General features: G+C 46.6%; 1 protein-coding gene across 2 annotated transcripts; it reads right to left on the reverse strand.

Annotated features, from left to right (window-relative positions):
• Positions 1–817: 817 nt before the first annotated feature.
• Positions 818–18,151, reverse strand: LOC116955776 (cleavage and polyadenylation specificity factor subunit 6-like). 2 transcript variants are annotated; one of them, XM_032977107.2, is made up of 10 exons: positions 18,018–18,151; positions 16,537–16,752; positions 11,285–11,388; positions 8,974–9,113; positions 8,155–8,367; positions 6,235–7,006; positions 5,105–5,241; positions 3,647–3,800; positions 1,957–2,141; positions 818–1,591 (listed from the first exon to the last, which is right to left on the reverse strand). In XM_032977107.2, exons 1-9 carry the CDS (start codon positions 18,075–18,077, stop codon positions 1,958–1,960), a joined length of 1,980 nt encoding a protein of 659 aa, XP_032832998.2. In that variant the 5' UTR covers positions 18,078–18,151; the 3' UTR covers positions 818–1,591; position 1,957. The 2 variants fall into 2 exon arrangements, with proteins under 2 accessions (XP_032832998.2, XP_032832990.2); XM_032977099.2 differs by having other exon boundaries at positions 17,979–18,117.
• Between the last annotated feature and the right edge of the window lie 7,998 nt (positions 18,152–26,149).

Consider the following 26,149-nt stretch of genomic DNA (forward strand, 5'->3'; position numbering starts at 1 on the left):
AAAAACAATAACAGAGGCTGCAGCAGGAATCAAACCATCAACTCGGTAGCAAGTGTAATGGGCTGCCATGTATTTTCGATGCATGGAAGTGGACCATCGCTTTTAACTGCTCAGTGATTCGGCCGTTGAAGGAAAACTGTAAATAACGGTCTCGTGCAACATTCACGTCAAATCATCCGGTTGTTCAAGTCCCGTGTGAACCAATGCACATTAGCCCATTGCATTTACAATGTGCCTGATGTAACCAGGTGATAACTCATTGAGATTCATCACAAACCCCGTAGAAACTAAGAACCGTGACCTCGGTTACAAAGGAGCGGTTTCCTTTGAACCTCTTTAATAGTGGGCCTTGTTCATATGTTGGGAGGATAGTACAGATATCCGAAAAAATCTGACACCTGGTCACCACTGCAACATAGCGAATGGCTGTGTAAACAACGAGTTGGTCAAGTGAGGGCAGGCCAACCTCAACGCTTACGAGGTAGAAAATAAGTAACCTTATCAAATGATACAAAAAAAAAATTCTAGTTACATCAACCACCAAATTAAGCATTAGAGCTTTTTAAACAGGTGTTGTGCAAGCTTTTGGTCACGCTTAATAATGCAATTGCTGTATTTACCTTACAAAATAGGCATCACATAATGAAAATATTGCTTCGCTAGCTTGTAAAACGAACATTAAAGTATGTTAAGGCATTATTAAAGTGCACCGTTGGTTACCATGCACAGCACCTGTCTAAAAACATAAATCACAGGCAATATCGTTCCAACATTTCATCAGTAACCTCTATCACACATTAAAGAGACAACACTTAAACACTTAACAAGTCTTTTTTAATTCTAAGTCAGTCCATACAATTATTAAAACAGTATCTACTCAACAAAAGACTACGTAACTGCCCTTGATTATGATGGGAAGGAAATAGAAATCGGGATTTAACAAGTGGGAATCGAAGCTTCGCCGTTACTGGGAAAAGAGGGTCGAGGGGGGGATGGAAGCGGGGTACAACGACTAGCCAAAGGACAAAAAACATTCCTGAAAGAGAGTTAACGTATTATTAACACAACAATCAGCGAACGATGCATAAATTTTTTTCATACGAGAAGCCGATAATTGCGTGCGGGGGGACATCCACACGCGCGTCGTGACGTTGCAGTGCAGCGCGTTGTGTCGGGGGCGGCGAGGGAATCCCTGTTGGTGTTCCTCCGCACCGAGAAGAGATTGCATGCGGCGACCGACAACCGCTCGTTAACCTCTCCTCGCCGTCGCAAGCATCTCACCGCGACACCCACTGCACGGTTTCGCTCACGTGCTCTCTCCACCCGTCCACTGCCCCAGCTTCGACGAGACAACGCCGAGATGCTTCTAAGCCGTGCTAGGGGCAGTTCTACTCAATACGCAACAGCGGGGAGGAGGAAAGAAAATACTCACAAAAGAACATGAGAAGAATAACTATTACAACAACAGATCTCGTGAGCAAGAGCGCACGAAGAGGAAGAGCGCCAATTGCTGACGCTCGGTGCTGTTTGGCGCCACTGCTGCCGCCATCGCTGGTGCTGAACGGCCGGGAAATGAGGGGCGATGCAGCACCTACAAACGATAATGCATTGTGAAGAGCTGCTCGGTGAACAAATTAATTCACGCTTGCTCATTAGTTAAAAACAATATACAGATGGGAGTTATCTAGAAGGGATGGAGCAATGTGATTGGATGGAACCTACTGAATGAGATGGAAGCTTCCGAATGATACGTGAAAGCAGATATAGGCTCTAGCTACCAGACACCGCACGACCAATTCCCCATGCGCGCAGACCAGTGGCGTGGCCTAAATATCGTCCCAAGTTGGGGTGCATTAGACCCCCAACCGTTTCTCAGTGACCCAGCGAATTGTCCCCCCACTCCCCCCATGAACCCATGTGGTGCTGCAATCCCGCCCCGTGGCGCCGTGGCCGTACATCAGCGGTGCCGGTACTCGCGCTCGCGTTCACGGTCCCTGTCGCGGTCACGGTGGCGATCTCGTTCGCGGCTCCGCTCCCGGTAGTACTCCTCGTGCCGGTCGCGGCTACGCGATCGCTCTTTGTGCCGCCGGCTCTTCTCTCGCGAACGGCTGTGATCGCGCTCACGCGACCTCTCGCGTTTCCTGACGACCGACAGCGAGAAGCGAGTGAGCGATTACATTTCAATTGCTCTCAAGCGACCGAAGTAACACGCGATTGCGATGGTGCTATTGGCATCACGTTGTCACGGGGATAAACACATTCGCATTCAGCAAGATCTCGGCAGGCATTGTGCCGCATTGTGCTATCAAACGTCGTCTGGAATGACATCGTAGAACTATTCATAATAAAGGTTTTTGGGTTAGATCGCGTTATTTATAAATGTGTCGTAACCCTCCACCACCCGACACGGCCAATCAGCAAAAAAGTGTCACGTTGACAAAAGACAAATAGTTCACTACTTTAACCCACCGGTGTGATGAAGAGTGAATCCACAACATTTACAGTTTGAGTACGACGTTTCGCTGGTAAATACATCCAGCATCATCGGTCAATTCGCCAGAACTACTTTTGAAGACCCTTTGACACGTGCGTGTGTCGCCGTATCTTCCGTAGTTGCTTATCCCCCCCCCCACTTTGTAGCGCTTCTTCATACATGGCCTCCTATGGAAGTGATCAACAAAAGTCAAACAAATTGTTTTTTTACGTAACTGGTGACCTCGCTAAACTTGAGAATCCTGTTTAATCACTGATGACTGAAACCCAGATTTGAACTCTGATTTCTCACTGGTTATGGTTCAGTGTCTTACACGGAATTAGCCTCAAGAGCCATCCAGCCACCTTGCTAGTCTGTGTTTCACAGTTGGCGGACAGAAGCGACAAGTTCGGAAACAGCAGCAGCAGACAAGCAACACTGCGTACGAGAGCATATACGTCGTGTGAACGCGCACGCGCGTGTGAACGCAATGGCGCAAAACCATCCAGACCAGACGGTGCACACACGTCCAAGGCAGCACACACAATTAATTCAACACGACAACACACACAGATGAAATTCAACGTATTAACTTAGAGATCAAAGGTTTTGAATTTGTCACATGTCTAAATTGAGTCGAGTCGAATTAATTATTAATTACTGTGGCGTTTTTTTTTAAACAGATCTGCCATCCAAGGCACCAGAGCTATTCTTGCGGCAGCCATTGCCATTGGGCGACTGAGGACATGCTCTACGTGCACGGAAGACTGACTGCAAAAGCAATTTGGTTTTTCCCCCTGTATAAAATGTTTAACTCATAGCAGCACCACCGCACATGCAGAGTAAGATGGGGAAAAAACTTAAGATTTTGTGTTATCACCACATACTTCGTTCGTGCGCTGTTTTTGTTCTTTGCTTTTCCTCTGTATTTATATTTTTCCAGTGACCACCATTACTTTATTTACATTTTCTGGCATCGGGCGTTATTGCGCACACACACAATTATAGATTTTTTTTAAATCGGGTGCAACGACGGGCCGGCAAAAACAACTGTGCGTTTGTGAGATCTGAATATGGATCTGTGATACCTAACCCAAGAAAAAGCACACCCCGGCCAACTAAGCGCGACGGCCACCGCCCCCCCCTCCATCTCAGAGTCTCGCCATTCCTCACCTCCCTCCGGAGCCATACGACTTGGACTCGATGCCGTGCAGGCAGTCCTGCAGCGAGCTTACGAGCACCTTGCAGCGCTCGTCGCTCGACACCTTCGACTGCTTGATGAGTGAGATGGCCGTGACGAGGGTCTCGATGGCACTACCGTACTCGCCTACAGCACGGAGGAAACGGGAGAGGAAAAACATTTTTTTTTTTATTTTACCAGGTAAGGCCCACTGAGCTATACAGCTCCCTTTCGTAAGCGACCTGGCCGCAAATTATAGCTCAAAGAAGTGGATTATCGTAGATAGTCATAGCAGTCAGACATTCTAAATGCATGTCCATTCTAAATGTGGAGGGAAAAACTGGAAGACTCAGAAAAAATCCACGCGACCACAGGGAGATTATGCAAACTCCAAATATACAGGGGTCAGGTTCGAACCCATGACGTCCTGTAAACCAGGCGAGGGAGATAACATCTCTCCACCACACTCTTCCTGAAATTAAATGCATCGGCACAACTCGGGGAAAGAATTGTGCCATCTTGCAATTCACCTGTACCGTTCGTTTTGTGTGTACGGGTCGTGTTTGGACAGTATCGTCTTGGTGGTAATGTCTCATTGGTACCGTACCGTCTCATGCGCATTGCATCTCGTCCGTACCGTCTCGCCGACACTGTTTGTTTCATCTGCACCGTCTTGTCTGTATGTTCTGCCAGTCATGTCTGCTGTGATGTGTTTGTGTTCAATAGTGTGGCCTTGTGTGTGCTGTTAATTGGGCACGTGTGCCGTCACATTCAAATGTGTGTACACTTGTCCGCTCTCGTGCTCTTTGTCTTGCCTACAAGTCTCATCTGTGTTGTGTTTATCATGTCATTCACCTAAGATAAACTCTGCATACATTTGCACAAATATTTAATGTTTACACAAATTATTCGATGCATGTATTTGAGCGTAAGACTCGCTTAATTTACGATAGATTGTTACAATACCGGGTTGCTACAATACTCGGTTGCGGTTCAATTTAAGAATTAAAATGTTTTCATCTACTTTTATTTCATCAGTAGTATTCCCCATTTTATTTCTTCTGTCTTGTTCAATCTGTAAGTCCAAAGGTATATAAAGCGTATAATTTCTGGACTTGCTGTAAATAAGACATGCTTAAAAGCAATATTTGATTAATGTACGGCAATCTTAAGAATCCATTTTAATCGATTAACCATTACAAGCCTCGTAAATGATGCCCCAGTGTTGCGGGTTAAATGTGGTTTTGGATGCACATGCCATCCCAAATGTAAATCATTCACTGCCCAACACAATCAAACATCTCTGAAATTCACTACACATCTCCCTGAAGCACTTGACTTCATATCAAACTTAACAAAAATGTTACTCCTGAAAAAAACATCACCATCATTACAATTGTTAGGTTTTAAAGCCTTAGTCGTTTTCCATCCAGTCACCACTCGTGGCTCACCTGCGCTGGCATCGGACACGGCACGGGAGATCGCGCTGCTCGAGATGGCTCGGTTGCGATTCATGATCTCCTCAAACTCGACCTCGCTCAGGCTGTTGTTCGCTGGCTCCATTTCCGTGTGAAAGCGGTACCCCAAACTACGATGACATCGACAACAGAAAAAAATGTAATCCAAATAGTAAAACTGAAAATGAGAGGCAGCTGTGCGGTCCGAGGGGTGTAGGGGATTGCTCAGGACTGTTGCAAACATCACTCTCCACCAATGTTAACTGTGTCCGGTAAACGAATGTAGATCACCGGGTTCATGGTGCAGTGTTCACCACCGAGCCACTTTTCCACCCCTACGTCCTATGTAACATCCTTGAATTAATGAGTTTCAAGCGTCTCCCTACTCCGACAAGCATGATAAGGGAGAAATGGTTGTGTCAAAACATTGAGTGACGACTTTATATGCAGGGTTTTATATATGGAGGGTTTGAGAGATGCAGGGTACTGCGGAGATCCTGCCAGGAAATAAACGGAATTCTCAATTAAACTGGGTTCTCAAGAGCGTTTGGACAGTCTAAGCCGTCACCAGTGATTTCACAAGACAAACATCACGACGGTTATATTTTAACTCATTTTGAAACAGCTAAAAGGTGTAAATGTTTGAACTACCACAACTGGTTAAGGGCTTAACTGGAGAAAAATCCACGCAACCACGGGGAGAACATGCAAACTCCAAGTATACAACAGGCGTCAAGGGTTGGGGATCTCGAACTCAAGACCTCGTGTATACCAGGCGAAGTAGTTAACATTTCGCCACTGTGGTGCCCCATGTTGAAGACGACGATCATGACGACAAAGAGGACAACGATGATGTACATGATCAAAAGGACATCTTGCCGAAGTCGCATCCACGACAATGCTCCCAACCTTCACCAACCCACACGGAGCAGCAGCATGGTGAAGTTTGGCCAAGCAACTCCTGTGACCAGTACAGGCGTGTTGAGGAGCCTCTCACACGAAGCAGACTGACAAAAGGATTGTACACACGAACGTTGACAATGAAGGCAAATTCGGCAGCAGCCAACACCGCCACCCTGTGGTGTCTCCCTCTCTGTGCGCGTGCGCATGCATGAGCGACTTACGATGGCGAGGGCGTGCGTCCAAACTCTTGCTTGCGAAAATCTCCTCGCTCAAATTGTGGGGGCTGCCCGTACCCCTCGGGGGGCGGGGGGCCCCTCGGATCACCCCCGGGAGGCCCAACGTTGTTCCCAGCACCTCCACCGCCACCGCCGCCGCCACCGCCGCCGCCACTGCCGCCACCACCACCGCCGCCACCGCCGTGGTTGCCGGGCGGGAAGAAGGCAGGGTTGACGTGCGGCGCGGGAGGGGGCAGCCCCGGCGGGGGCAGCAGCCCCATGTGGGGGGGCGGCCCCGGCGGGTGCCCCGGAGGAGCCGATGAGGAGGGAGGTGGGGGCAACGGAGGTCCCGGTCTGGGAGGCATGAGACCTGGGGGAGGCTGGTGAGGGTGTCCGTGTGGGTGGGGCGGGGGTGGCGGTGGGGGCCCCTGTTGAGGGGGGCCAGGTGGCATTGGCCCGAAGCCCCCTGGGCCCATGGGCGGTACACCATGGGGGTGAAGTGGGAGCGGCAGCCCGCGGGGGGGCTCCCCGTGGAACTGCTGTGGGTGAGGGTGGGGGTGCTGGTGATGGTGGGGGTGCTGAAGGGGGTGGGGGTGTTGGTGAGGGTGGGGGTGATTTGGGTGGGGGAAAGGCTGCCCGGGGAAGACTACGGGCGGTGGGGGGCGGTCAGCCCGAGGTGGGGGGCCCACGAGGCCCATGGGAGGCGGGCCATGCACGGGCATGGGGGGACCGATGGGTCCAGGAGGACCAGGGGGCATCCCGCGGGGGGGGCCCTGCACTGTGGGGGCATAAAAATGCACATAGAAGAGCTGTTTCAGTCACGTGCATACATTCACATCCAAAATAATAGTTTCATTTTAGTTGACAGCCCTTTTTAAATCCACTGCTGGATGAAAGCCTCTTCCACTCTCTTGTCAGTCACCATGCTGCATAATTGCAGAATGGTTAAGGTGGTGGGGAGCCAAAACCAGTTCAGATATTACTCTCTACTAATGTTAGCCATATCCAGGAATCGAAATTGGGTGGCCGGGTTCATTGTTCATAATAAGAAATTATAAGCACAATGACTTTTAGGAAGAATATGATAATCATTAGGATTTTGAGGATTATGTCCATGATGGGACAATCCTGACCACGATGAAGCCTATAATGATGTCGAAGACGAGGACAATGCTGAGTATGACCTGTAAGAATGCCAACCACCCTGATAATCGAAATGTATGTAGAACTTCTTTCGCACCGTATGTAGCCAACAGTGCTAATCAGAGGTGGATGTTAGTATGTATAATCGCAAGAGGATGATGACAATGCTAGTAATTATCTTAATGAGTTTATGAATTATAAAGATGACCAATGATCATTACGACGATGATCATGACTCTGGTGAAAATTGTAACAATAATAATAATAGGTTTGATAGAGCGCTCTTCCTGTTGGGGCATCTCAAGCACACGCTGCATGTGCGACAAGTGGCTTGCATCACTTCTCATCTCAAACATTGGAAAGGGAGCCCGTGGCAACTGTCCCTCTGCAATACAAGGCGACTCATCTGGCCTGCACGCAGCCCTGCAAGCAGACATTCTGCCAGTAGGGGGCGATGGTTGCTGTCTATTTCAAAGAGCAATTTGCATGTAATTTTTGTAATTTTGCAAATTTGGACCACGATGCTGGCACACAATGGCCAACTCATTTTGAACGTCAAGAGATATTTAACGTCCAATAAAGCTGAAGGCATAGATTTACGGTTAATACACTTGCAGTAATAACCAGGGTGACTTACCAGATTCCAACCATGCACCTCGAAAAAGCAGCGAACGTGTCACCACTGGGCTAAGTCTCTACAGCAACAAACATGACGATCATCACGCTGTAATTCTTAACGCTGACAACGACGATGGTGGTGGTTTTAGTCCTGTGTCCCTCCACCTTGAAATGGCGGGGGTCCTCCAGGAGGAGGCCCAGGGTGACCAGGGAATGGCCTGTCCATGTTGGGCCCAACGGGACCTGGGCCCGGCGAAGGAAAGCGGCCCCTCACACCACCGCCAGGCCCAACAGGCGGGGGAGGGAAGGGCGACCCGCGAGGGCCGCTGCCTGGGGGACCAGCACGGCCCTCCCCGGACATCTGCCCACTTGGCCCACCTGTTTTCCCGGAGGATGAGGGGGATAAGGGTGAGCGGGCAGAACAGGAGGCAACGGAACATTCCACATTCCAAAAGGACGAGTGAAAGCGAATCGTGTGAGTTGTAGTCACCGAGACACCAGGTGCCTCCCTTCTCCGATATGAAAAGAATGGAGAAGTGGTTTCCCATCAAGTGATTGATGGGTATAGAAACACCAGATTCCTATGGCAAGGATGAGTCGATATCCAAGGCGATCGCTGGTGATTCACAGTGAAGTGATGTTAACAGCAATTCATACACCGTGGTAAATTTTATCAGAATAAACTCACTAATTGAAAGTGCATCAGGTCGTTCTCTCTTGGCAGCCCAAAGCCAGTAATGGAAATTCCACATTCCTATGCTGGGGGCCGGTATGTCTACAGGATGACCATTGTCAAATTCACACAAACCAGTATTTATTTCATGAAATTGTGATGGTGACTGGGATTTGAACTGACAACCTTCTAATTGTTGGCTGAATAATTTAACCAAAAAAGCCTTGGGCCGTTACTGTGCTGGCACAGCAAGGATCAGGCGCACACGTGGCGTGGCGGTATGGACGCGGGACGATGTGAGACTGTCTTACGAGACTGCATCTCGAGTTGGTTGAGAGACTGGCGGTTGCACGGGGTGATGATGGGGTTCTGTCCGTGGAGCTCGCGCTTGGGCAGAAGGTCCATCACCTTGCGGTATGAGGCCTCCAGGCTCACGCTCACCAACGCAAACCTGGTGGTGAGAGGGCAGCAGGATCTGGGTCGGTTGGAACTCTTACAAAACACAATATACCCTGCCACTCAAGTGACCCAACCGTCACGAGTGTCTGAAGGAACATACGCAGCTCAATGACATAGTTCAGGGTGGCAGTGGTAACACTTGTGACTCACAATAAAGAACATGGGTTCGATTCCCGACTCTGCTGCATTCTCCATGGAGTTTGTACATTCTCTCCCTGTTCTCTTAACACGAGTTTCCTCCGGGCTCTCTGGTTTCTTCCCAGTGAAAATTATTATTTTTGGTACTGGCCAAACATCCCAATGCTCAACGTTACATGCCAATTACTCAATAGGTATTACATGTAAAAACATTCACCGACTGCAAAAACTGGCAAAGCCTCCTGAAATCGTTGAGACTCGAGAGGCTTTCCTGGATAAACGAAAGGGTTGGGGAACCTTTCCCTGTGGGCCAAACAAGACTTCAATACCTATGGTGGACCACACATTAGTTGAATGATCATAGCCGATGATGAGGACTATAAGGCAGTGTTTGTGGGTATTATTTTGTCCGTGCTTGTACATCAATGCCAACGCAGCCCCTTTGATTTACAATTTGGGCTGCGGTGCCTGCAGCTTATTGCCACCGGGTATGGTGACATCTGCTTTAATGAGCGATGGCTTCTTCAAGCTATGCCACGGCATCACCATGAGACTTGGGTGAGAGCCAAACCCTCGTGTTCTGTGCGGCTGACGGGGATGAATTGCAGAATCTATAATTTTAGGTACAAGGTGAGAATCCGATTGATGGCCTAGGACATATCAGCTGTAGGCAGCTGATATGTACTAGGGCACTGAAGATTATGAGTTTGAGGGAGGATATTGACAGGAGTGACAGCATCAAAGCAATCTATTTATTATCATTGTTATTACTATTCTCTGGATTTTCACCCATGTCAACAGCTTAACTATTTATTGTTGGCTTCACATGGCTCATGTTTGTGTTGTCTGTGGTGCATCGCCTGTCATGTTTTGCATCAATGTGGTTTGCCATGTTTGGCGTATGAGATTCTATTTGCACGAATGACAGTGTACGATATAAAATTACTAATTAATATAACAATTATATGGTAATTGTTTCATCAGATTCCCCCTGGTAAAGGAGCGGATGGGTGTAGACGTTTATGATGCATTCCCTTGCTTGTATTGGAGCCTGACAATTGCAGTTTGGCTTAACATCCATCTTTCACTTGTACAATGATGAAAACCACAACTATGGAAAAGTCGTGACACGACTAAATGTCGTCAATTGTTTATGTGAGACATTCCCTGAGATCACCGATGAAATGTTGGTTAGCAGATTTTAACTAAAGCTGCATGAAACGACTACTGATCTATGTACCTGCCTGGGTGCTGGGGTGTTTAAGAGCAAAAACAATTAATGTAAACTTATAAGTATTTTTAAGCTTAGTTTAAACAGAACCGTTTCTGTAGTGCAAATAGCCAGTGAGGAAAGCATAGACAGAGGCAGTATATGATTTGATGGGAGATGGTAGATTCTACGATAAACGAGTGGTGAAATCTTCCAAGGATGATAGACGATCATGTATCTACAAAAGCAGTCGTTTTTTTAAAGAGCATCTTACATTGTCAAGATGTCATCATGGCCAAAGCCGTTGATGACACCACACCAATGCTTTCGACCCCCGCCAGATCCCGCAGCTGTTGCGCAGTTGACACGTGACCTCAAAGATCTGTCCTAACATTTTTATTTCCAGCTTAAGTGTTTTCCAGCAGCATTCATATATTAAATGAATTAGCCTCCAACTTGGTTTTGTCTAGTCTCATCGGCAAAGTGTAGCCCCACAATCCAATGCCACAGGTCCGAGTGGCTGAGAGGCATTGAGCAGGTATCGTCAAGGTCCTGTGTTCAAATATGGGTTTCAGCCGCCCGAGATTAGTTGCTTGTCAAATGCATCAAGCTGATGCCATCAGCCATCAATGCCTGAATAAGCAATCTTATTTAATTTGGCTTTTCACCGATACTTGGAGAACATTTCTCATTACATGACACCAAAAGCAGTTGGAATAAAACTAGAAAAGATACGAAAAATGTATTAAAAATAAAAGATGCCGGGCCACGGCAGTGCTTGGCAATGGCTCTCCACTCACAGTCTGACGTCCTACCCTTTAGACTGTCCGTTGGCTCTGTTCTCATAGAACTTGATCTCTTGAATGTCGGTGACGCCAATCCCTTGCAGGGCATTCACAAGGTCCTCGTCGGTTGTCCACTGTGGGAGAGAGAAACTCAACATGGGCTCGCGGATCCCGCATGGCTTGCCACCCCCCTGATCAACGCTCACACAACCACGTGCTTGTCACACTCTCACACAGCATTTGGCCATATAATTGCCGAAGCTCGGCTGTGTACATAGCGATATGAGACAAAATAATATTCTTGAATGGAAGTGACCGTGGAATGTGACAATTCACCGAATCGATGAGCAGTGAATCGTTACATGCCTAGATAATAAAGTACAAACGTTATATTTGACTAAAGGAAGATACGTGACAGAACGATACAAGACATACAAACAAACAATACAAAGACCAAAACAGATCCTTAAATCGAAGTGAATCTGAATCTCGGAATCTAGCTAAATTACGAGGGGTTGACCATGACATGCCTAATTATGTCCGAATTTTTTTAGCAACTGGAACAAATGGGACGGAACGAGACGGACGATACAACAGACAATACAAACGGTCAAAATGTGACCCAAAATTGTGACAATTCATGGAATGAATAGTCACGTCCATTCCCCACCAGTCCCCGGATTCCTCCAAACCAACAGCACACAGATGGGTACTAAACTCTGGCCCCACAGCCACGGCGTCCCCTGTGAGTGGAGTGTGACGTACGCAGGTGCTCGACACACTGTGACATTCTCACTCGCGCACACACAAAAGAGTCCGCTCTTGGAAAGCTCGTTTTGGTTTGGTTAAAGGACTCTATTTGGGAACACAAATACACGTTTACACATTTCTTACAGGGTTTGTTGTTTTAAGCATGCGGTGGTTTTTGTCAATGTGCACTGCAGGGTATAATTTAGTAAATCTTTAAATATTTCAGGTAGCAGCAGCTTGGGAAAGGCTTCATCCAAACAGTGCACTGATCATGGTTGACGATGACCTCATTGACAATCATCTGCAGGTTTTACGCCAAAACACAAGTGCTGTGAAGATGTGCACTGATCAGAAAAGTAATATTTACTCTGCACATGAATAAATTTAATTTGCAGCATACAAATTCAAAACTTGCACTTTCAAAAGCAAACATTAGGAATAACTTAAATAATCAATGTCCTGCATGTCTTATTAAAACATGATATCAAAGTAATATATTACTCACATTACAACAGATATACATATTGCACGGATTTTCTTTAAAAGTGTCTCTTCGATAAAGCTTCCATTTTAAGGGCGTGCGCGCGGCAGTGCGGAAACTTTCAAGGACGAGTGGTTCATGTGGCGTCCAAACACTACATATGCAGCTTTGGCGTGTGTGCAAGAGCACCGAAAAGTTATTTTAAATTGTAACAAGTCACTGTCACACTCTACATTTGAGTGTCATCAGTCCGTAAGTGAAACAGCATGTTCAAGTCGGTTTGCAAACAGCCGCAGGTGTCAGGGATCGGGCACGCTGTTGTGAGCGAGGAAAAAATTAGATCGCTTGGCAATTGGTTGCGGTGAATGGACGAGGGCACCAATGCTGCAGCCGTTATACACTCACGATTCAACTACATACACTGCAAGACGGCTCCAAGTCATCGTATAAATACACATAAGTAAACCTGTAAACCAGTAAACATGTCACCCCCAATACAGTAAACGTGGAGGAGCACTAATGCCCATTCACGGCCCTTGGGCCAGCAGTGGAAATTCCACATTTCTACGGTAGTCAATCTCTGAATATGATAAGCAGTGTTGACAGCAATCATGCCCTTTATCAAGGAAAGCATTGTCGAGTTTTTAAGTACATCTTATTTAGAAGGGTCCTGCAACGTTACGACAGGTAAACCTCCCATACGTGGGTATAATGCTCAACGCTAGTTGGCTTTAATTCGTTGCGGTTATCTCATCTCCTGGCCACAACACTGCCACTGGAGGGGCGATGGGCTGAGTTGATTCCCACTTCCCAAACACGATATGAACCCGGTCCTTCTGATTGTACATTGGTCAGATACACATGATACACATACATAAAATAAAGGGTTCAATTACAGTAATGTATAAAGGTACAGAGATGCTACTAAAATGCCCACTCAATAACGTCAACAGCTGTAATGTGTGCCCCTGAATTTCCCCAACGTATCTACAAGTCCCTGCTTCTACGCATGCAACTAGGCAAAACAGGCAGCTTGGACACTTAACATAAGCGACGGAACTAAATTGCTTTGTTTTTCTGTATAATTTGTGACTTATGCTTGTCCAATTTAACAAGAGATAATCCACGCAACGGAAACAAAGCTTAAAGACAAAAAAAAGTTGATCTGGTCTAGCATTACAATGATTTTACCAGTGGGTATTGGTCAGTGTTGACCTAAGCACAGTATCCATTCAAATGTTTTCAGTTGAGAATATAGCCACATCGCAGGTGACCACAACCATGATGTTGATTTGGAACCCTTGTTGCGTTCATGTGACAGTTTGACTATCTGATCAAGAATTGCTTAACGCTCCTACACAGAACATTAATCTCTTGCAACATTCACCTCTCGATCCAACACAAGCAGAAAAAAAACTCACTGTTGTGATGCCTTGAGTTTTACCACTCATCACGGAATATTTAAGCCGTATAACATGGAGCCTACGTTAACGTCAATATCTACTTCTTTACCCATCAGATAGAGAAAACTCACATTGTTTGGGTGCCGTAGCATGGGCATTAAATACAGAACCCGACATTGCAACCACATAGAACCATTATCTCTTTATGCTGCTGGCGTTTGACCCTTTCAAGAGCATTACCGTCTACCAATACAGAATCCTTGAACCATAACGATACAGGTCATCTCTTTTAACCAAGTATTAGAAACACCACACTCCACTCTGGGCAAGTTAAATTGACCCTTCTAATACAGAACCTTATTCTCATTATAGAACCCGTGACCCATCGCATAGAAAAAAACATTGCACCACGGTTCCCTGGTGTGAACATGCAACAGAGAAACCCATCCACAACAAATACATTATTACACAGTGCTCTGTTGGCCAAAGCCACTCACACACAGTAAAAGTAAAAAAAAAGTAACGGCGCATCCCTGCAATTGCTCACTCATACCACTACTGGCAGAAGGGCCTCCACTCGAGGGTATTTAGCCTACTCTTCCATGTTGGCACCACATGACCTGGCGATCGACTCTGGTGTACCCATTTATACTGCTGTGTGGACAGAGGCAGTTGAGTTTTAAGAACCTCGCCCTCTGTTTTAATTTCCACGCCAAGAGGAACCCGCAAACCCTGGTTTGCAAGTCCAGCGTGTTTCCTATTACACCACACCAGCATCCCATAAACACGGTGATAAAAACTGTTACAGCAGCAAAATACATACAGCATGATTAGCCACCAATTAATGATGCAATACAAACTACAACCAAGCTTAGGTCGGTAAAACTGTGCAGTCATCGGTACAGCTACGCTCTGCTTTGTTGTTACATATGCCCAGCCCCATCCTTGAAAGTGAAACAGAAACGGCCCTGTAAACACGCACGAGTGAACCCGATAAGCTCTGTAAACTGCGCTGAAGTATTCGCACACAACACAAGGCAGCAAAGCATTCTCACAGCACTCTCCTAAACACAGCACTTCTTTCACAAAAACAGTGTCTCTGAGGACGAGCTCCAGCTTTGATGGTCCTGCTCGGCTACGAAGAATATAAACTGCAATGTAGCAGTCATTGCTTCAACAGCGATGCGATGAGTGAACATTGAGGTTTTGTTCTTTGTTTGGGAGATGTGCAAAAAATAACTTTTTTTTTACAAATTACAATTTAAAATTAAACTTTACATTTGCATCATTTGTAAAACGGCTTAATGTTACGAGCAAACACCACCATAAGCTGTTCAGTATCTACTTTACAGCAGATTGCACACTTTGCCAATTCCCTGTAAAGCAAATTTGGCCACTGTAGCGGGAATCACACCATTAACTTACTCCCTTTAAACAAAAACGCCGAGATGTTCAGCCACCAAATAACGCATCAACTAAATTTGAGTTGCATTTGTTGAACCGCATACCGGAAAGTGAGAGGGCCTTTGGTGAAAATTCTAAGAGCAGGGTCCGAGCAGGGCTAGCAAAGGGAAATGGCAATTGCACGTAAATACTGAGTTTCTGCGCAATTCTTTTGTACATAAACCAAGGAGCCAAGGCTTCGATTAACATGAACACTTTTCGAAAGGACCGCATGATTGTGCTATGTCATTTTAACATCACAATGTTTCAGCTTGGTTCACTTGTAATTGATGTACATTTAAATATCTAATGGAGTTTAGCAAGTATTAATCTCATACATGTTTTGGTCATAACAGCACAGAAACAATTAAGGATATGTTCACAATCTTATAAAAAATATTTGAATACCATAATATGGTACCTGGTGACCAGCATATATTGAAAAAACACATTTCGTGTAAAGTATATTTAACTGAACATTGCACTACTATATTGTAATAACAAACACTTATTTACAAAATAACTTGAGACCTGAACTTTTGGTGAATCAAGCACGAGTGTTTTCCAAATGGAAACATTGACACAATAATGTTAACATGACGACAGTATTATGTATACTGCTACATTACACATGAAACATTACAATTTTCACGTCTCAATGCGACAGTGTGCATATGCTTGCATAAAAATAATCTAACATCAAACGTCGAGGAATTATTTGTCAAACTGCAAAGTGTTAATAAAGTAGCTTTCATAAACCAATTTTTAAACATCACTGTAAGCCATGTTAATTCAAATATATTTCTGCATACTAATTTTTAGGTTGCATTGTTTCAAGTCTTCTCTTGCCCAAAAAGCAAGAGCGAACATATCCATCCATAAGAGAACCCCCTCTTCAACTGCTTAAGAAGGAGCCACTCTCGTTATCAACACCTGAGAGAGAAGGCGCGTTCATTAGACTCTGTTAACATTTGAGTGGCTTACTCACATGCAGATCAAAAACAACAACAACAACAACATCATCCCGGTGCGTTTCCCTACAACACACAAGGGAGAGAAAAGAAAGTGCACTTCAATCGATCACGAAAAGTTCAGGTCAACACAGACGGACCGACCGGCCAGTGTTAGTTATATAAAAGGGCGGTGCAGACGCAACGGTGGTAAAAAAAAATATTTTTTGTTGCGCGCACCGCCATCAAACTCACCCAGGTGAGATTGCCTACATACAGAGCCACACGCTTGCCGTTATAGCTATAGTTTAGGCTGGGGCCCCCGGTAGAGGTTGTGTGTTTCCCCGGCTCGTCGAGCGGGGCCAGAGAGTCCTGGAAGTCACGCTCGTCTGCCTCCTCGCCGTTGCTCGCAGTCGGGACGATCACGTCGTCGTAAAGGTCAACGTTGTCGTGGCCGCTGTACTCCTGCTCCTGCGGGGGGGGGAAGAAGAAGAAGAGACGCTCTCAACCGTAGTACTACTTCCATGCGTTCCCTCACTGGAGAACCCGTCAAGGGGCGGGCGGGCTCAACGCGGCCGGCAAACACTGCAAGGGCTCTTGGCAGCCAGGGAGAGTCGAGAAGACGATGAGGGGCAGATAAATCGAGGCCTGCTAATGACCTGACTGACGATGGTCGTGATTAATGTAGCCGGCTCTGGAAAAGCTGTGCTGCAATCGCTGGCCCATGGCATGATGCCACCACCACCACCCTCCTCCTCCTCCAAACTCTGCCATACATTTACGCTGCGGCCACCGATACGCCCACCATCACCGTGCAAAACGAATGCGGATTGGCTGCAGCAGTGTTTTTCGCTCTGCAAAGCATGGGCGATGGTAAATTTGCTCCGTCTCGCCAGCTTTGACAAACGTCCCATGCCAGTCAGCATATATTAAAAAAAAAATTGGCCACACGAGAGAACAGTCCACAAGCCCTCCTGGCAATTCAAGCGTTGGTACAAACCCGACTATGGATTATTCATTTGCGCAAAGTATACTGGCGATAGCCCCGATGCACAAGGTGGGCACACGGCGTTTTATTCACGCACGGAGGTGCACAGCGAGACAAAATACAAACACGGACTGAAACAGCGCAGTCACATAGCTAAACGTGCTTCGGCGAACACACTCAAGATATACACGAGACAAAACACACCGACCGACATCCACAGAAAATTAACACGCGGACGCGCGCAAACACCAAATTGCACACACACACGGCGTGTTCCGAGGCCAATCTGCAGACGCAGCTGCCCCCAAGTCAGGAGCCACGGAGGAAACGGGCTGACCCACAGGTCCACAACACTTGACACGGAGAACCAGACAACCAGCCTCAAAAACGCGAGCGGACCGTGAAGACGACACTCCTCGGGACACGGGAGAGAGATAGAGAGGTCTCGCAGACACGGACCCGGTGAGAGGGGGGGGGGGGCCCGCGTCGGACGCCGCAGCCGCCGCGCCTTTGTGTGGGGACTAAGATGGCCGACACGCGGCCCTGCCCGCCTGCTCCCCCTCCTCCCGCTCACAATCCTCACCACCTACTGCCTCGCCGCCGCTCTCCGTCCACCGCCCACGATCTCGCTCCCCTTAACCCCCCCCCCGGGGGTGGGTTTGGTGCGGGGTTGGTTGGAGACGATCCCGGGAAGACCGAGCGGGGAAACCTGGGGAGAGGAGCGCGAGGAGCGCGCGGGCAGCCGCACCTGGTTAAACTCCTCCCCGACGTCGGCGTAGATGTCTATATGGTCCACGCCGTCCGCCATCTTCACACGGCCCCCACACGCCGGAACCCCGCCCCTCCATGCCCCTCACTACACCGGAAACCCGCCCTCTATGCCCCACTACATCACATCCACCGGAACCCCGCCTCTCCGTGCACCCGCAACTGCACCACATCCACCGGAACCCCGCCTCTCCATGCCCCTCACTACACCGGAAACCCGTCCTCTATGCCCCCCCCCACTACACCACATTCACCGGAACCCCGCCTCTCCGTGCACCCGCCACTGCACCACAGCCACCGGAACCCCGCCTCTCCGTGCCACCACTTCACCGGAACCCCGCCCCTCTATACCACATCCACCGGAACCCCGCCTCTCCGTGCCCCCCACTCCACCGAAACCCCGCCTCTCCATACCCCCCACTACGCCACACCCACCGGAACCCGCCTCTCCATACCCCCCACTACACCACATCCACCGGAACCCCGCCTCTCTGTGCCCCCCACTCCACCGAAACCCCGCCCCTCTATACCCCCACTGCATCACATCCACCGGAACCCCGCCTCTCCGTGCCCCCCACTCCACCGAAACCCCGCCTCTCCATACCCCCCACTACGCCACACCCACCGGAACCCGCCTCTCCATGCCCACCACTTCACCACATCCACCGTAACCCCGCCCCTCTATGCCACCCCGCCACTACGCCACACTCACCGGAACCCCGCCTCTCCATGCCCCCCACCACACACCACGTACACCGAAATGTTTCGCTTGCGGTTTTAGTTAAGTTTATTGGTTTTGGTATAGCCCTGTGAGCCATTCGGCTCTTGAATCGGGTGCAACCACAACAAACAAACAAACAAAAACACGACCAAGAAAAACATCTTAAAGTGACTATGTGACTGTGCAAACAGAAAATCCATGAAAAAAAACAGGAAAATATTCCTGAAAAAAGCACCGTACACCAACGCTGTGTGCAAAAAAGCCCAGTGGGATGCAAGTCAAACAACAACAACCACAAGAAAACTTAGATTAAGGCCATCAGTCTAACTCCGTACTACAACAAAACAAACATGTCCAAACCAAAAAACGTTTTCGAAATCATCAAAAAATAAAGCCATAATTGCAACGTAACAGTGATCACAGGGGCTGTGACCGAATTTTTACAATAAACAAATAACATGTAACACCAAATCCTAGAGCCATAGCTGGCTGCATGAGTTACTCCACAACAGAAGCATCAGTCGGAGTATCACATTTTTCAATGCACATTTAAGATCACGCTAAATCAAAATACAGATAGTACTTTGCAGCATCATCCGGAGCGAAACATTTTATTTTACGTCAATGAATAGCAGTGGCAGCTAGGGGTGTACAACTCCTCTAGAGCAGTTTTGAGAGAAGATCTCATTGGTAACGATTCAAGTTGCAGTTTATTGGCAATAGCATTCCAGACCCTGGGGGCATCAATAGCAAAGGCCCTTCCTCCAGTTTTTGTACGACAATAGGGAATGTGAAGCTGGTAAATGAGCGAAGACCTGAGGTCAAATTTGTTCTTTGAAACACAGAGGAGATCCAGCAGGTAGTCTGCGGATTTTTTTGTAAGTACATCGTGAATAAATAAGATCTGGTGCACAATCCGTCGAACATTAAGATATGTTAAGTTTGACCCAATGTAGAGATCACAGTGGTGAGTCCTATATGGGCAGTTCAATGTAAATCTTGAGGCCGAGTGATAGATGGAATCAAGCTTCTTCAGTACATTACTTGGGGCTGATTTATACACGATGTCACAGTAGTCAAGTAGAGGCAGTATGGTAGCTTTTATCAATTCCAAACGGAACATTGGGGGGAAGCAGTGCTTGTGTCAATACAGAAAACCAATTTTAATTTTTGTCTTTTTACCAATATAATCAATGTGATCTTCAAAATTCAGTTTTGAATCCAGTATGACCCCAAGATACTTATAGATCTTGACTTGCTCTATTTGATAATTATTTAAGGAATGTAATTGGGGAAAAATAAGTTCCTGCTTTAGTCCTGGTGAGAAGCATAGCACCTTGGTTTTGGAGGTATTCAGGTCTAGTTTAAGAGCAACTAGCTGATGTTGTAGTTTGTTGAAATCACCCTGTAGCTTAGCAATCACGTCATCCGGAGAGCGGCGAGCAGTAATCAGTATCGTGTCATCTGCAAAAAGATTCAACCTGGAATGATCCAGGGCAGTGCCCAAGTCATTGACATGAAGAGAGAACAAAAGGGGGCTGAGGATGGAACCCTGTGGAACCTCTTTTGTTATCTTAACACTGTTTGACCTCCAACCATCTGTGAATACAGTTTGGGTGCGAGAAAAGAGGTAATTTTGTAACCATTTTACTGCGTTTTGGGAAAAACCAAGGCAAATCAGTTTACTAAGCAGGGTGTTGTGGTCTACTGTATCAAAAGCTTTGGACAGGTCTATAAAAAGACAGGCACAGTACTGCTTATTATCAAGGCTACTGTAAATGTGATTCAGATAGTCTAATGCAGCAGATGTGGTGCTGTTTTTTTTCGGAACCCAGATTGTTGTAGATGTAGTAGATTGTTGGTGGACAGGAAACTGCTAATTTGGTAGGTCAATAATTTTTCAAAAATTTTCATAAATGGGGACAAAATTGAGATAGGTCGGTAGTTATTTGGATCATCTTTAGGGCCCCCTTTGTGAAGTGGACGGACATAGGAATGTTTCCATTCTAGAGGAACTGATGCTTCTTTGATGGACAGGTTGAAAATATGGGCTATAGGTTTGTATATTAGGTGACCAACAGTTAGTAGAGCAAAGACAGAAATACTATCTGCTCCGGTAGAGGAGGACCCTATGAGGTAGGACAGTTGTTTCAGAACATTACTTTCATATAATAATAGGGTTTTTCCCCTTTTTTCTGGCAACAAAACTGAAACCTTTTTACAAGGATTCATGTCTGCATTAACCACAATATCTGCAGTCAAAATGCAAACAAAAAACATACTATAATATATGCATTGTCCTTGAAACTGATTGGTCCACACCAAGGGACGGCTTTCTTTTGAGCCTCGACCCAATTGGTGCTTGACCAGATGATGCCAAAAGGCCTTTTGGTGTGGACCAATCAGTATCAAGGACAATGCATATATTATCAGTTTGTTTTTTGTTTGCATTTTGACTGCAGGTATTGTGGTTAATGCAGACATGAATCCTTGTAAAAAAGGTTTCAGTTTTGTTGCCAGAAAAAAGGGGAAAAACCCTATTATTATATGAAAGTAATGTTCTGAAACAACTGTCCTACCTCAAAGGGTCCTCCTCTACCGGAGCAGATAGTATTCCCGTCTTTGCTCTAGTAACTGTTGGTCACCTAACATACAAACCTATAGCCCATATTTTCAACCTGTCCATCAAAGAAGCATCAGTTCCTCTAGAATGGAAACATTCCTATGTCCGTCCACTTCACAAAGGGGGCCCTAAAGATGATCCAAATAACTACCGACCTATCTCAATTTGTCCCCATTTATGAAAATTTTTGAAAAATTATTGACCTACCAAATTAGCAGTTTCCTGTCCACCAACAATCTACTACAACTACAACAATCTGGGTTCCGAAAAAAAAACAGCACCACATCTGCTGCATTAGACTATCTGAATCACATTTACAGTAGCCTTGATAATAAGCAGTCCTGTGCCTGTCTTGTTATAGACCTGTCCAAAGCTTTTGATACAGTAGACCACAACACCCTGCTTAGTAAACTGATTTGCCTCGGTTTTTCTCAAAACGCAGTAAAATGGTTACAAAATTACCTCTTTTCTCGCACCCAAACTGTATTCACAGATGGTTGGAGGTCAAACAGTGTTAAGATAACAAAAGGGGTTCCACAGGGTTCCATCCTCAGCCCCCTTTTGTTCTCTCTTCATGTCAATGACTTGGGCACTGACCTGGATCATTCCAGGTTAAATCTTTTGGCAGATGACACGATACTGATTACTGCTCGCCGCTCTCCGGATGACGTGATTGCTAAGCTACAGCGTGATTTCAACAAACTACAACATCAGCTAGTTGCTCTTAAACTAGACCTGAATACCTCCAAAAGCAAGGTGCTATGCTTCTCTCCGGGACTAAAGCAGGAAGTTATTTTTCCCCAATTACATTCCTTGAATAATTATCAAATAGAGCAAGTCAAGATCTATAAGTATCTTGGGGTCATCCTGGATTCAAAACTTAGTTTTGAAGATCACATTGATTATATTGGTAAAAAGACCAAAATTAAAATTGGTTTTCTGTATCGACACAAGCACTGCTTCCCCCCAATGTTCCGTTTGGAATTGATAAAAGCTACCATACTGCCTCTACTTGACTACTGTGACATCGTGTATAAATCAGCCCCAAGTAATGTACTGAAGAAGCTTGATTCCATCTATCACTCGGCCTTAAGATTTGCATTGAACTGCCCATATCGGACCCACCACTGTGATCTCTACATTGGGTCAAACTTAACATCTCTTAATGTTCGACGGCTTGTGCGCCAGATCTTATTTATTCACGATGTACTTACAAAAAATTCCGCAGACTACCTACTGGATCTCCTCTCTGTTTCAAAGAACAAATTTGACCTCAGGTCTTCGCTCATTTACCAGCTTCACATTCCCTATTGCCGTACAAAAACTGGAGGAAGAGCTTTTGCTATTGATGCCCCCAGGGTCTGGAATGCTATTGCCAATAAACTGCAACTTGAATCACTACCTATGAGATCTTCACTCAAAACTGCTCTAGAGGAGTTGTACAACCCTAGCTGCCACTGCTATTCAGTGACCTAAATTATGGCCCTAGATTTTGGTGTTATAATTTATTTATGTAGTTTATTGTTAAAAATTCGGTCACAGTCCCTATGATCACTGTTACATTGCATTTATGGCTTTTATTTTGGTGATTTCGAAAAGTTTTTTTTGTTTTGGCCATGTTTTTGTTTATTTTAGTACGGAGTTGGACTGATGGCCTTAATCTTAGTTGTCTTGTGGTTGTTGTTGTTGTTTGACTTGCATCCCACTGGGAGTTTTGCACACAGCGTTGGTGTACGGTGCTATTTCAGGAATATTTTGATATTTTTTTCATGTATTTTCTGTTTGCACAGTCACAAAATCACTTTAAGATGTTTTCTTGTTAATGTTTTTTGTTTGTTGCGGTTGCACCCGATCCAAGAGCCGAATGGCTCACAGGGCTATACCAAATAAATGAACTATGAACTAACTATGTGCAGTACTACCTAAGCCTCACTCAGGCCGTGCCACGTGCACGATTAACTAGGCCTCACTCAGGCCGTGTCATGTGCACGATCAGCTAGGCCTCACTCAGGCCGTGCCACGTGCACGATTTACTTGGCCTCACTCAGGCCGTGTCATGTGCACGATCAGCTATGCCTCACTCAGGCCGTGTCATGTGCACGATTAACCTGGCCTCACTCAGGCTGTGCCACGTGCACTATTAACTAGGCCTCACTCAGGCAGTGTCACGTGCACGACCAACCAGGCCTCACTCAGGCTGCGCCAGGTACACACACGAGCGAACATTACCACACCATCACACACACACGAGTGCACACCATCACACACACGAGTGCACATCACCACACCATCACACACACAAGAGTGCACATCACCACACTATCACACATACAGAGTGCATACCATCACACACACAGAGTGCACACCACCACTTCTAGATTTGAAGCTTTCGTGATTGCAAGGATCCATACTCTTTGGTTCTATTCGGTAAAGTCACGTAGGTAAAAAAGAAAACAAAAATCACGACGTTTAAGCCACAACACAAGTAGCCTTCATCAGGTGAAGGGACCGTACTGTCAGCGCTGTCCTCGTGACAGCACGGTCCCTTCACCTGATGAAGGCCACTTGTGTTGTGGCCGAAACGTTGTGATTTTTGTTGTTTTCTTTTTTACCTACGTGACTTTACCGAATAGAACCAAAGAGTATGCACACCACCACACCATCACACACACAGAGTGCACATCACCACACCATCACACACACACAGAGTGCACATCACCACACCATCACACACAGAGTGCACACCACCACACCATCACACACACAGAGTGCACACCACCACAGCATCACACACACAGAGTGCACACCACCACACCATCACACACACAGAGTGCACATCACCACACCATCATACACACAGTGCACACCACCACATCATCACACACACAGAGTACACATCACCACACCATCACACACACAGAGTGTACATCACCACTCCATCACACACACACAGAGTGTACATCACCACTCCATCACACCATCACACACACAGAGTGCACATTACCACACCATCATACACACAGAGTGCACACCACCACACCATCACACACACACAGAGTGCACACCATCACACCATCACACACACACAGTGCACATCACCACACCATCATACACACACACAGTGCACATCACCACACCATCACACACACACACAGAGTGCACATCACCACACCATCACACCATCACACCATCACACACACAGAGTGCACATCACCACACCATCACACCGAGTGCACATCACCACACCATCACACATACACACACACAAAGTGCACACCATCACACCATCACACACACACAGAGTGCACACCATCACACCATCATACACACAGAGTGCACATCACCACACCATCATACACACAGTGCACACCACCACATCATCACACACACAGAGTACACATCACCACACCATCACACACACAGAGTGTACATCACCACTCCATCACACACACACAGAGTGCACATCACCACACCATCACACACACAAAGTGCACACCATCACACACACAGAGTGCACACCATCACACCATCATACACACAGAGTTTACATCACCACACCATCACACACACAGAGTGCACATCACCACACCATCATACACACAGAGTGCACATCACCACACCATCACACACAGAGTGCACACCACCACACCATCACACACAGAGTGCACACCACCACACCATCACACACACAGAGTGCACACCATCACACACACAGAGTGCACATCACCACACCATCACACACACAGAGTGCACACCACCACATCACACACACACGAACGCAGAAGTCCCTCTTGTCACGCCCACTCTCACACGGCTCACTCACTCTCACGCGGCTCACTCACACACACTCACACGCGGCTCACTCACACACTCACACGCAGCTCACACGCAGCTCACACACACTCACACACGGCTCACTCACACACACTCACACACGGCTCACTCACACACTCACACACGGCTCACTCACACACACTCACACGCAGCTCACACACTCACACACACTAACACACGGCTCACTCACACACACTCACACACGGCTCACTCACACTCACACACGGCTCACTCACACACACTCACACACGGCTCACTCACCCTCACACGGCTCACTCACCCTCACACGGCTCACTCACACACTCTCACACGCAGCTCACACACGGCTCATTCTCACTCACATTTTCACACACTCACACGCACAGTTTACACTCACGCAAAACAACTCACAAACACAACTCACACGCTGCTACACACGCCGCCTTCCTTGCTTGTTGTCCTGCATAGCTCATCTTTGAAATTCCCTCTCAGTAACTTTCCCTCAAGCTCGCATATCATAACAATAACCTTGCCCAATTTAAGAAACGTGTTCGCTCTTATTACAATTTTCATGTTGCCGTTTCTGGACCCTTGATGTTTTGGGCCTGTCTGAAGCAACTCCGGTGGCTAGGAGATGTTAATTCCCTCACCTGGTATACAGGAGGTCGTAGGTTCGACCCTGGTCGCGTGGGGTTTTCCCTCCACATTTAGAAACGTGCCTTTAAGACCATTTGGTTGCTTTAAATGTCCACACGAGAAGCCACTTCGTTGAGCTATTATTTGTGGCCAGGTCGCTTCTAAAAAAAAACAGTTGTATAGCTCAATAGGCCTTACCCGGTAAAATATAAAAATAGTTAAATAATATTAACGACCAAATCATGCCCCTTAAAACATTTGTATGTGGAGACCCACAAAAAATATATATTGCTTCGTGTATCCTTTCGTTTTCATGCTT

The sequence above is a fragment of the Petromyzon marinus genome, chromosome 3 (genome assembly GCF_048934315.1).
Source record: "Petromyzon marinus isolate PM22_M1 ecotype Great Lakes invasive population chromosome 3, UKy_Petmar_22M1.pri1.0, whole genome shotgun sequence".
NCBI lineage: Eukaryota > Metazoa > Chordata > Hyperoartia > Petromyzontiformes > Petromyzontidae > Petromyzon > Petromyzon marinus.